Here is a 13,215-nt window from a genome sequence, read left to right on the forward strand (position 1 = left end):
ATATTTGGAGCTCAGCCATTTGGTTCTTTGTCACCTCTCTTACCCAGGTCCTTTTTCTTTGATTACTAAGTTTGGTAGGGCAGCGAGCTCTAGGAATAGTCCTTGTTGTTCTAGACTTCTTCCATTTAAGAATTATAAAGGTCACTGTGCTCTTGGAAACTTTCAGCACAGCAGAAATGTTTTTGTTCCCTTCTCCAGATCTGGGTCTCCACACAATCCTGTCTCTGATCTCTACAGGCAGTTCTTTCCTCTTTATGGCTTGTTTTTTGCTCTGATAGGCATTGTCAGCTGTGAGACCTTATATGGACAGGGCTGTTGTGTCTTTCCAAATAATGTCCAATCATTTGAATTTACTACAGATGGACTCTAATCAAGGTGTACAAACATCTCAAAGATTATCAAGAGAAATGGGAGGCCCTACCGTATAATGTCGGGTATAAGGGGAAGCAGCTAGGCCAGAAAGCTGGGAGCAGGTCACCTCCTAAAGCGTCCCTAATCCTCGCCCCTTACTCCTCACCATATGAGCGGACCTGGATGGTAGGACAGCTCATACCCAGGATACCTTTGGCCATGAGTCGCCCTGATAATCCCTTTCATAGGAGCAGGGGAGAGACAACCTGTTATTCCAAGACACGGAAGAACAGGAGTCTTAAATGGCCTAGTTGCAAGGAAATGTAAGAGACTGTATGCAGTAACTAAGTACACACTTACCTGCCGCAGCCACCAAAACTGGAGCCCGTGCATAAGTACAGGAGCCCACACACCAAACAGGACACCGTACCAACAACACCCACACACTGGTATCCAGCAAACCAGGTACTGCCTGGACCCCATGCCGCAAGGTGCACGGCAGCTCTGCATACAGGCTTATGGTTCACACCTCCGGGAAACCAGCCCCCTTCCGGAGGTGGACAACAAACAGGGGAAATGTCAAGCAACCATGCTGGAAGATATCACCAAACATACCAGACATGGAACACCAAGCTAGACATTACAATACACCAAATCATAACCCCCACAACAAACATACAACACATGTAAGGGAGGGAAGACATTGCTGGAAACCTTGATGTCCCACAAGGAGGCCCTCACTCTAGGAGATGAAACATGAAGACTAGGAGCATAACTCCAGCACACACCATGGCTGGAGTACCACTGACTCCTGGCCTCTAGCCACAGGTAAGATGAAGCACCTAGTGACCTCACCCAACAAGGTGGTTAACCCCTCCAGCACCGGACAGAGGAGGAAACAACCTGCAAGGCAACCATGTCACGGCACACACCACGGCAAGCGTGGTATAAGTGTCACAGCGCACTCCAAGGGCCGTAACAGGCCACCAGAGATAAATTTTAAGTGTCATAGTAAGGGTCAGAATATTTATGTCCATGCAAAAAATATTTATAAAATTCAGTTTTTTATACTTTCTCATTATGAGGTATTGAGTGCAGATTGTTAGGGAAAACTGGATTTGTTTTTATTTTAGCACAAGGGCACAGCACAAGATGTGAAAAAATGTGAAAGGGTCTGAAGATATTCCGAATTCACTGTACACTCTTTACATACCTTCGATCAGGAAGAAAATAAATTTTAACATAAGGGTTTCTCGGTCTCCCATCTTCCCTCGATGGCAGGTCCTTAGCTCCTAATATAGTGACAATCAATTGATGACCAACTTTGTCATACCAGAGTTTTATCTGCAGGAGAGAAACACCAAGTGTCTTTTAAAGAGAAGCACTGATTATCGTATATATATAAAATACGCCATCCTGCTACATACATACAAACAGAAATAAAATGATTCATGCTGAATGCACATACAGTACGGGAAATGTAGGCCAATTTCATACCAGGAATATGAGGGCTATTTTATACAGGTATGAGTACAGAGTTCAGAAGCAAGCAGAGAAGATGGAAGTAGAATATGTGCCGATCAAGTACATTTATGCTACTTATACTCTGATTCAGTATTATGATATCACATGTGGAAGCATTTCAAGAGGTCATTAGCAATTAGGTGGTTAAGTTATATAACTTTTTTTTCAGAAAGTGGGAACTTTCAACTTCATTTTCTTCCTTTAAACATGACGTTGCCTTGTGATGTGCTGCCCTGTCCTCACTAACCTGGTCATATGAATGGACAGGTCACCGTCTTCCATAATATCAACATTTTTCTACCCCTGAAGGATTCGACACTCTGCACTTTTTATTATAAAGTCAATAACCTCCAACTTGTCTCCATTCCACTAATCACTTCATAACAATACTCTGTCATCTAAGTGGTGCCCACACTGACACAATCAAGCGATTTGGACTGGTCACTGCTGACTGCAAGATCAGCACACTCCTCTGCTGCTGCTCTTATTTTCAGGATCTGGTTGGCTGTAGATCAAATTTACACATTAATAAATAAAAAAATATATTTTTTTTTTAAGAATATTTGTGCCAGAAAACAGAGTTAAATTATAGCAGCAAGGACCTCCAAAGATATGCCAGAAATCTACACCAGCAATGGACCTCCTAAGATGTCCCACAATTATTAAAGAGGTAGGTACCCCTGAATAGTACTACTGCATCCTACACCAGTGTTCTTACCCAAAATTGCTTACAAATTTAGTCCATTTCACATATACAACTAGCCTACATAAAAAGTTAGTTGAGTAACTTTTCATCACTGATCATGAGTTATACTCGGTATTATAGTCCAGAACCGCACAGGTACAGTAAAGTTCCAATCTACTGGTGCCATATTACAGCTTTGTCCAACTCAGGGCTTGTACGGAGCCATGATACATCCAGGTGTCCTAGACTTGCCAAACATTAGATAGTTGCTACCTGAATTTGAGATTCACCAACAATCATTTCTACTGGCTCCTACATACACATGCATGTGTCCTCAATGGGGAAAGAGTAGAAAGCTGCTGCCAGACACCTCTCGCGGCAGCTTACCTCTTTGAGAACAAAAGTATTGGGCGCGCTGAAATCCAACTGCTGTTGGGGGCAGAGTAGGGAGGCCCTAATACACCAGCCGTTGGGTTTTGATAACATTTCTCTACCGTATACACTTTTCTTACACCAGGCCATCATGTTTATCTGCCCCACCGCATTATTGGAGCTCAGCTGTAAGGGGTGTGTCTGTCAACAAACTTGTCGACTGTTTCTCATAACAACCCAAGAAGTTGTCTAGGATTGTGAGATGGTAAGGGAGTGGTTAAAACAAAATTTGAAGATTTTTGGTAGAGTTCAAATTTTGATAAGGGAACCTCGCTGGGCCAGAGCTCTGTTTTACAATGCAGTTAAAATTTAGAGAACATTTCTTCATGTAAAAAATAAACTCTTCTACCAACCTAGTAAAATCCTGGGTCTTTCTGAGCCACAGCTCTTCTTCCAGTGAATGACATCACTAATATCAGGTATCTGCCTGCCGGATCTGGCAATCCGGACGCAAACGGATGCATTTGTGAGACGGATCCGGATGAGGATTCGTCTGACAAATGCATTGCAATACCGTATCCGTCTTTCCTGTTGTCATCCAGAAAAACGGATCCGGTATTTATTTTTTTCTAATTTTTAAAGGTCTGCGCATGTTTTGCCCACTTTGGGCGGGATCCGGCATTAATGCATTTCAATGGAAATTAATGCCGGATCCGGCAATCCGGCAAGTGTTCAGGATTTTTGGCCGGAGAGAAAACTGCAGCATGCTGCGGTATTTTCTCGGGCCCAAAAACGTAAGAGGGACTGAACTGATGCATCCTAAATGGATTGCTCTCCATTCAGAATGCATTAGGATAAAACTGATCAGTTTTTTTCTGGTATTGAGCCCCTGTGACGGAACACAATACCGGAAAATAAAAACGCTAGTGTGAAAGTACCCTAACTAGGCTTTTCCTCACCCAAGGCAAAGTTTCAGTTCTCTCTCCTAGTTGTGTATCTAAACATCCCCGCTCCCTAACACACACACAGACAGCACCCAACTTACATGTTCCTCCAGCCCATCTCTACCAAACACCCTGCTTCTTTTTTTTCTGGGGGGGGGGATGTACCTTTCACAGCACCCTATCTAACACCCAAACTAAACGCAGGTGTAATGTGTCCTCTGATGACATTGTAGACTACAAAACATGGCGGCCATGTTTCGAACTGATTTTTCCCGGACAGTACAACATTCTCCATATTCATCCTGAAATCAGAACGTTCTCACTAATTACAATGTGAAGAATAGGAATGCTCTAAATAAGCAAATCATCCATATCTGGGGCAGCGCTGAGCATTACTTACTAATTAAGGCTTATATCTGCACAATTAGATAATACTGAGTGGGAAGAAGCCAGATATCTTGGTAATTATATTTTGTAGAATCTTAAGATATTTTTGAAGCACAGAGATTAACACTTATGAGAGTGGCCATTAGAGATGTAGCAACACCATCTGTCATAAAGCATATGGGCCAGTATGTCTGCATTAGAGGAGAATACACACTGTCCACCCTTCCTTAGGATGGAATGCGGATGTGTAATGGCGCCACAGCATTTGCTTGAGTGTACAATTCATTCTGGGGGCCCACTGTACAGCGACATTCACATATTACCTGCCCACACAGAAGACGCTACAAGAGGACTGATTATAGGGGTCCCTGCAACAACTTCAAAAGGTGGGTCCCTAAGGAGAGAGGATACTGACTGTCCTGCCTCTAATTCCTAGACGCCATCTTTACCTTCTGATGTGTCTATAATAGTAAACTGGATAGTTTACCCGTATATATATATATATATATATATATATTTACATTTGAGATGCTGTGCTGGTGGACAGGGGGCCCACCCGGGGGATTACTCTGTTCCCCTGTGGCCAGTCCGAGCCTGCATGGCACTGCAGCTCAGCTCCTGGGCCCCTTTGTATTGCTGATTGATGGAGATGCGGAGGCTTGGACCCACATCAATCAGACACTGAATATGTCCTTCCATAAAGCTTTATTTCTTTGTCCTGCTCACTGAGATGGCCGCACATGCTCAGTTTCATCCTTCAACTGCCTCCTGAGCTGTGATAGGGAGAGAGAAACAGAAGAAAGACACGCCCCCTGAGAAAAGACACACACCCTGAGAAAAGACACTCCCCTGAGCTGCCAGCTTGATATAAATCCAGCAGAGCAATTGGGGCAATAAATGTGGAGATGTCTGGATCCATGTGAGGTACAGGGCTGGTTCTAGCTCTGTTAGAAAGAAATTGTCATTTACTATATGATGTTCATTTTCATGTTACATTAATCATGGGATAACCCATTTAAGCATTAGGCCTGTTTCACACCTGCATTGCAGAGGATCTTAAAACTGGAATTAAACAGATCTGTGTCATTTATTACATCCAGATGCATCTGTTTCAGTCAGATCCAGTTGAATTAGATCTAAACTGAACAACCCGGATCGGTATAAAAAACATTGTAAGCCAATGGGTGCTGGATCCATTTTCTAATCAGTTACATTGACTTAGGCCTAGTTCACACGAACGTTTATTTTGCGAGTGTACGGGCCGTTTTTTTGTGTTCCGTATATGGTCCGTATACGGAACCATTCATTTCAATGGTTTTGCAAAAAAAACGGAATGTGTTCCGTATGCATTCCATTTTTCCGTTCCGTTGAAAGATAGAACATGTCCTATATTTGGCCGCAAATCACGTTCCGTGGCTCCATTAAAGTCAATGGGTCCGCAAAAAAAAACGGAACACATACGGAAATGCATCCGTATATCTTCCGTATCTGTTCCGTTTTTGCTGAACCATCTATTGAAAATGCTATGCCCAGCCCAATTTTTTCTATGTGATTACTGTATACTGTATATGCCATACAGAAAAACGGAACAGAAACGGAAACACAACAGAACTCAAAATCGGAACAACGGATCAGTGAAAAACGGACCGCAAAAAACTTTAAAAGCTATACGTTCGTGTGAACTAGGCCTTACATTGATTTTCATGCTGGAATCGGTTTGTTCCATTTCGCAGACCGGACAAAAAACTGCAGCTTGCAGTGGTTTTGTATCAGGTCAAAAAACGCAACAAAACAGAACGGAATGCATCCTGATCAGTTTTGGCCCAGTTTTGAGATCCTCTGCCAGATCTCAAAACCGGAAACCCAGAACATAAGTGTGAAACAGGCCTTACACAGTACCCACTGAAATCAATGCTTTGTCCATGTAAGTTACTGACGTGTTGAGTCTTCCGCAATGAGATGTAGTCTGTGTAGCTGCTAAAAGATGAGAGTCTACCTTCTCGGACTGGGGTTCTTTGGGCCCACCTGAGGAAATTATTCTTGGGGCCCAAGTCTTACATCATCAATAGTGTATTACAGGTTTTAAATCATAGATATAGACCCTAGCACCAAGTGATTAGCTCCAAAGGCAGCTCCAAATTAGATTTTTTTCCTGGACCTTTGGGGCCCATTATTGCATCAGAGCCTGAGCCCACCGGAGGATCCTCTGGTACTCTGGTGGGCCAGTCCGATCTTGGTCCTGGACGTGGTACCCCCTCTGTTAAGTATCTGTCAGTTCAACATTAAAAATATGGAGAACAGTAAAAAGATGGACAGATTACATGGGTTTCAAAAGGAAAGGCATGCAATGTATAGGGTTAGAAGGGTTAAAGACAAATGTACATACAGTCATGAAAATGGGCAAAGCAGGATGCAGTGACCTTATGAATATAGTGAAGTGACACCATGTGAACACATTCAGTACTTTTCACACCAGTGTAGCCAGTAACAATTATTATTTAGAACCATTTTTTTTTTTTTTTTGTGCCACAGTATCAAAAAAGCACGAAAATTAAAAAAGCCGCAATGCGACTCCATGGTAACAGACTGCAAACAAACCCTGTGTAGTCTGACCCTACAGTCATATGGCCATCCGCCTTTCTTAACATGTATTTTATTGCAATGTGCTGTGCATTTTCTGTGAGATACCTGCACCAAGAATCTGCAGCAAATTCGCCATGTCTGTATGTGACCTAAGCTTTACACGGTTAAGTATGTACTACTAATATGTTTATGGCCCTTACTGAGTTGCACAGGGGTCTGGAGTTCTGCTTTAAATTCTCTACCAGCGTTTCATTATTTTTAGGGATGAGCGAATCAACTTCGGATGAAACACCCGAAGTCGATTCGCATTAAAACTTCGGAGCGCTCTGTACAGTATTGGAATGCATTGGCTTCGATGAGCTAAAGTTATTAACTTCATAAATAGATTTCTGTAAAAAAAACATTTCCCGAACTCGGATTCGGTTCCAAGGTAGCCAATACATCCTAATACTGAGCAGAGCGCTTGCTCTGTACAGTATTGAAATGAAGTTTTATGAGAATCGACTTCGGATGTTTCATCCGAAGTCGATTCGCTCATCCCTAATTATTTTGTGGGTATTCCACAGTTAACATGAACATTCTTATAATACAAAAAATAAAAAAAATAGCAAACTTCTTTTTAAAAACTTAAAGGGAGTCTGTCACCACAGTTTGCCATTATACACCGCTTACATAGCGCTGTAGCATACCTATAGATCAGTCAAATGGTACTTTTGTCAATTTGTTTGGATGTTCACCAGGGGCAAAAACTGAGTTTTATTCATATGTAAATTAGGGCTCGCAAGTGCCAAGGGGCGGCGTTCGGGCTGTAAGTGCCCAGGGGCGGCGTTCGGGCTGTAAGTGCCCAGGCCGCTCTGCCTTCTTCTCACATAACCCCTCCCCAGCCTGTTGCTTGGCCCACCCTGTAAGCCTCTTACGTCATCCGGTGTACTGGCCGGCACATGCGCACTGTGATGACCATTGTGGGCAGCAGCATTGTTCCATGCAGTGCGCATGCGCCGGCAGGATCTCGGACAGTACACTGGATGACGTAAGAGGCTTACAGGGCGGGCCCCTAGTGAACATCCAAACAAAAAGACAAAGGTACCATTTGACTGATCTATAGTTATGCTACAGCGCTATGTAAGCGGTCTATAAGGGCAACTTGTGGTGACAGACTCCATTTAAAGGGGTTCTCTGGGTTACAGATATTTAACCTATCTTTGAGCTAGGTCATCAATATCAAATTAGTAGGGGGGTCTGACACTCGGCACACCCGCTAATTAGCTGCTTCTGGCTAATAAGGTGCCAGGAACTGAAACGTTCACTTGAATGGGAGCCGGGCTGCAGTACCCTGCACGCCCACTACACGGTTTAGGGAGTACAAACTGGCTGATCCCTGTAGGTGTCGGTCGTCAGACCCCACTGATTTGATGTTGATGACCTATCTGGAGGATAGGTTCTCAGTATCTGTAACCCAGAGAACCCACTTTAAAGGCATTGTCCCAAAATGTAAAGGAAATGTTCACCAATTTTTTTTCCTGCCAGTTAAAAACAGACAAATCTCCTTTTTTCTAATCTGTTTTTATTTTCTGATTGTAGATTTGCCTATTCTATTTCCTGAACATGATTATGGGGGCGGCCATACTGCCTGAGCTCTTCTTAACAGTATTTAGAGAGCATTAAGAAAATTGCTTTACGGCAGCCCCCATGGTCCATAGACACAATGGTCAGGAGAGGACCTCAGTGACTTCTATGGGAGAGTTTTCTAGGCATGCTCTGTGACCTGTGCTGAGGACATTGTACAAGGAGAGAATAGATCAGCTCTGACAATCACCTATTGTGAATGGCAGATCCTCTCTTATCTGTCATTTTAATCCTGCCTGTAATGGTATCGCCTCTATGTATAGATAAGCAGACAACTGCAGTCACGTCTGTACAGACCAAAAAGTGGCGCCTATTATTATTCTTAGAGGCCATTCGGAAAACTGCAGGAAGTTTTTTGTTTCAATATAGATATTGATGTGGAAAATTTAAATATCATAAAAAATTCTTTAAAACTATGTTAAACATAAAAACGTGATTTAAACAATAGGTCATTTTCTGAAGACACATTCCCTATAAACCTCTATCCATATATAATCCATAGATATCTTGCACTGTTACTATAAAACATTTCACCTAAAGCGAGGACAGATCAGCGTTCACTTTTCCGTTCTTCTGAGGAACAAAAAAAAATAATAATGGATCCTTTAATTTAAGCATCCATAGTGCTCATTTTTTCACACAGATGACGTCTGTGTGTCGTCCGTTTTTTTGCGGATCCATTGTAACAATGCTTATTCTTGTCCGCAAAGTGGACAGGAATAGGACATATTCTATTATTTTTGCGGGACTGTGGAACGGACATATCCAATGTGCTGTCATTGAAATGTATAGGCCTGCATCCAATCTGCAAAAAATGCGGACCAAAAATACAGTTGTGTGAATAGGGCCTATGTCATAGAGGTGGCCATTTACGTACCAGATTCATGTTGTTTGAGCCCATAGAATTTGTAGCGATTGGCTGTCCATGTGGACATACTTACCAGCTTCAAAGCCCCGCCCTTGGGAACACCTGGACCCCACCTGAGAACATCCACTTATGGGTGGGGTTTGAGTTAGCCATCCTATTTTTATCCTGGGACAGCACAAATTTCCTAGGACTGTCTAGTGCCTCCAAATTCAGGACAGTTGGCAACTATGTGTGTATGTGGCTGTTCTGTCTCCCCTATCCCACATGTGCTGGATCAGGCTGTTGGATTTCAACACGCGCAATCATTTTGTGCTCAGGGAGTTAAGCAGTCACTGGGGGTGTCTCCCCTTCCGTCATTCACAACACATGCACACTCGGCAGAGACAAATGCACATGTGTATGGGGGGTTTCGAGAGAAATAGCTGTCTATCTGAAGTGTATGGCCAGCTTAAAGGGCACCAGTCAGCAGGATCAACCATACTAAACCAGGCTTATAACCTGGTAGAGTTGTTCTTGCCGATTAACATCATACCTGGTTTTTTTTAATCGGCTGTGGCGTTCCTGAGAAAAAAAAGACTCTTATTCTTTATGCTAATGAGAACTTTAGTGCAACGGGGACACGGCCAGCACTGGAGGGGCACTGGGTGGTTAGGCCCCGCCTCTTGGTGCACTGAAGCCCTCATCTGCATAAAGTTACACCGGGAGCCCACAACAAGCAATACGTTTCAAAAGGAAACTCTGAAAAGTGAAAGGATCACTCTGATTGGTTGCTATGGGCAACTAAGCCAGTTTTCCTGTGCACCAGATTCAATAAATCTCCCCCTGAAAATATTTTTGGGGAGATTTATCAAAACTTTTGCAAAGGAAATCTGGCTTTGTTGCCCATAGCAACCAATCCGATTCCACCTTTCATTTTTCAAAGTTCCTGCGGAAACTTATTGGTTCCCCATAGCAACCAGTCAGACTGAGCCTTTCATTTTCAAAAGAGGTTCTGAAAAGTGAAAGGATCAATTTAATTGCTTGCTAAAGGAAACTAAGTCAGTCTTCCTGTGCACCAATTTGGATAAAAATCCCCCTGAAAATCTTTTGGGGGAGATTTATCTAAACTACGGTAATGTAAAGTAAAACTGGCTTAGTTGCCCATAACAACCAATCAGATTGATCCTTTCATTTTCAAAAGGAGTTTTGAAAAATGGAAGATGGACTCTGATTGGTTGCTAAGGGCGACTAAGACAGTTTTCCTTTGTAAATTTTTATTTTTCAGGCATACATCAGAACATCCTTATGGTTGCAGATTTGATTTGTTGTGGGATATAATAGTAAAGTAAAATAGGCTCCTTCACGTGATTCCTACAGAGCGATAACTCACGTTTAGCTCCAGAGCACAGCACAATAAAGCAGAGCGTTCACATACTTTCTGTACCATAAAGCACAGTAATGGCGGTGACACAGCATGCAGACTGGTGGCAGGACACGGATTACAAAGAGAAGCAATCACTGTGTACCTTATTCACGTCAATTACGCGAACGCCTTACTTCAACATCTATTTTACGATTTTTCCCCATTTACTTTTATGATACGCCCAGGCCAAGACTGTCGAGACATACATTTCCACTATTTTGGCCACCAAATGTAATATTTTGGGGGGAGATTTATCAAAACTGGTGTAAAGGAAAACTGCCTCAGTTGGCCATAGCAGCCAATCAGATTCCTCCTTTCATTTTCCAAAGGAGCTCTGATAAATGAAAGGTGGAATCTGCTTGGTTGCTATGGACAACTGAGCCAGTTTTGATAAATCTCCCCCTTTTGGGTTTTTTAGAATAAGGTACAAGTAGACGTGCTAATCTTTTACGACAAGAGCTTGTACATACTGGAAAATGCAGGAGGAAGCATGTCGTGGTTGTGAGTTGATGTAAAAGCTTTAAAGAGACTGTGGCTCGCTATAAAGATAAACCAGACAACGGTATGGCGGTATTGGTCAGTGGAATGGACAAGAGGGGCGCTGATTCTATTTTCTAACACCTTCAAAGGATTTCAGCCATGTTCTGCATTTTTATCAGTATTTTAGAGGCATTTTAAGAAAAGGTCTAAATACAAAAAGTTTAAAAAAATAAATAAAAAATGTTCCCTTGAACGCGTGGTTTCACATTCCGGAAGCTTTAATGACCCCCGTGGGTTTCGTGAAACACTCTGCTTATGCCGTAGAATGGTTATAGGGGGGCTCGGGGGAACATAAAGCCCTCGACTGACAGGCAAATATAAATAAAGTGCCGCTGTATACTGCATGATTGGATTGCTATTGCATAGTTGCCAACTGTCCCGAATTTGCCGCGACTGTCCCGGGCCGAAAATGCGTGGGGCTAACACAAACCCCACGCAGTTCTGGGGCGTGCTTGTGGGCGGGGCTTATACGTTCCGATTTTACCAACTGAGATGTTGGTAAGTATGCTATTGTGATGCAGCAAGTCATATAATTAAAGGAACACGCTAGGAAATAACTGATGCGTAGGGCTCATGCACAAGAACGTGTGCCGGCCGGGCCCGCGGTCTGCAATGCATGGGCACCAACTGTAGGGCCGCCGCATGCGGATCGTGGGCCCATTCACTTGAATGGGGTCCGCGATCCGCATCGGGTGGTCCGCACAGCAAAAAAGTAGTGCATGGTGCGGAGGCATGGAGAGAAACCCCACGGAACACTTCGTAGTGCTTCCGTGGGGTTCCATGCCTCTGTTACGCACCAACCTTCCGGACTGCGGACCCATTCAAGTGAATGGGTCCGCATCCGTAATGCGGTTTGCACGCGGCTGGTACCATTGTATTGCCGGTGCCCTACCACCCACCTCAGGCCCTGCACTCGGAATATCACAGGGTACCAGCGTCATTTGGAGTGTGCTTTTATGTTGTATTTTTGCTCTTGCATTCAGCAGGTGAAGAATACAATTAGAAGTATAGATATATACAGGTGAAACTCGGAAAATTAGAATATCGTGCAAAAGTTCATTTATTTCAGTAATGCAACTTAAAATTAGAATTTTGTGAAAAGGTTCAATATTCTAGGCTCAAAGTGTCACACTCTGGTCAGCTAATTAATCCATACCCCCTGAGCAAAGGGGACCTGACATTGTGACTTTGGGGTCTCATAAGCTGTAAGCCGTAATCATCCAAATTATAACAAATAAAGGCTTGGAATATCTCGCTTTGCATGTAATGAGTCTCATATGTTAGTTTCACCTTTTAAGTTGCATTACTGAAATAAATGAACTTTGCACGATATTCTCATTTTTCGAGTTTCCCCTGTATATACTGTATGTAAAATGAGATAGAAGCCAAAACCAGGAGTGGGATCAAAAAGGAGAAGTCGTCCTATATGTCCTTTATATTTTCTCTCGTTCTATGATCCACCCCTGATCTTGGCTTCCAAAATTACATCAGGAAACCTGACGGTGTGGCCTTACCCTAGCAGGATCTGTGTTGAAAGGATATGTCATATGGCGCCTATACCCTGCTATGGACCCATAGTGTGTCTCTGTGTTCCTCTGATTTTGCATTAATGGTTCCAGCTTTCGGGTGATAGGAATTTTAGAATTTTGAAAAAACAGCTATAAAACATGTAATTTCAAGGCTTGAAATAAAGGTTTTAAGCAGCCACACAATACCTTGTCTCTTTAAAGTTTCCCCATGGTCTTACTATGTACATGCACTACTGGAGAATGCACAATGCTAGCAACACACTTCAGAAAATAGGGGAAAACAAACCAAATTTGCAGTTTTCCTCCAATGCATTCTCCAAACTAAAACATAAAAAAACACAACAAAACAAAACAAAAACAAAAAAACAAATGTAAACACACAGCTGTAGTTAATGTCAGGCAGA

General features: G+C 42.8%; 1 protein-coding gene across 16 annotated transcripts in view; it reads right to left on the reverse strand.

The window, feature by feature from the left end:
- Window positions 1-13,215, reverse strand: part of RIMS2 (regulating synaptic membrane exocytosis 2) — a 578,844-nt gene that overhangs the window by 210,480 nt on the left and 355,149 nt on the right. For all 16 annotated transcript variants that reach the window (XM_044295802.1, XM_044295812.1, XM_044295801.1 and 13 more), the window contains one exon: window positions 1,565-1,695. In XM_044295802.1, the coding sequence (XP_044151737.1) occupies window positions 1,565-1,695 (131 nt within the window). The remainder of the gene's footprint in view (window positions 1-1,564; window positions 1,696-13,215) is intronic.

This window comes from Bufo gargarizans, chromosome 5 (assembly GCF_014858855.1).
Source record: "Bufo gargarizans isolate SCDJY-AF-19 chromosome 5, ASM1485885v1, whole genome shotgun sequence".
NCBI classification, from domain to species: domain Eukaryota; kingdom Metazoa; phylum Chordata; class Amphibia; order Anura; family Bufonidae; genus Bufo; species Bufo gargarizans.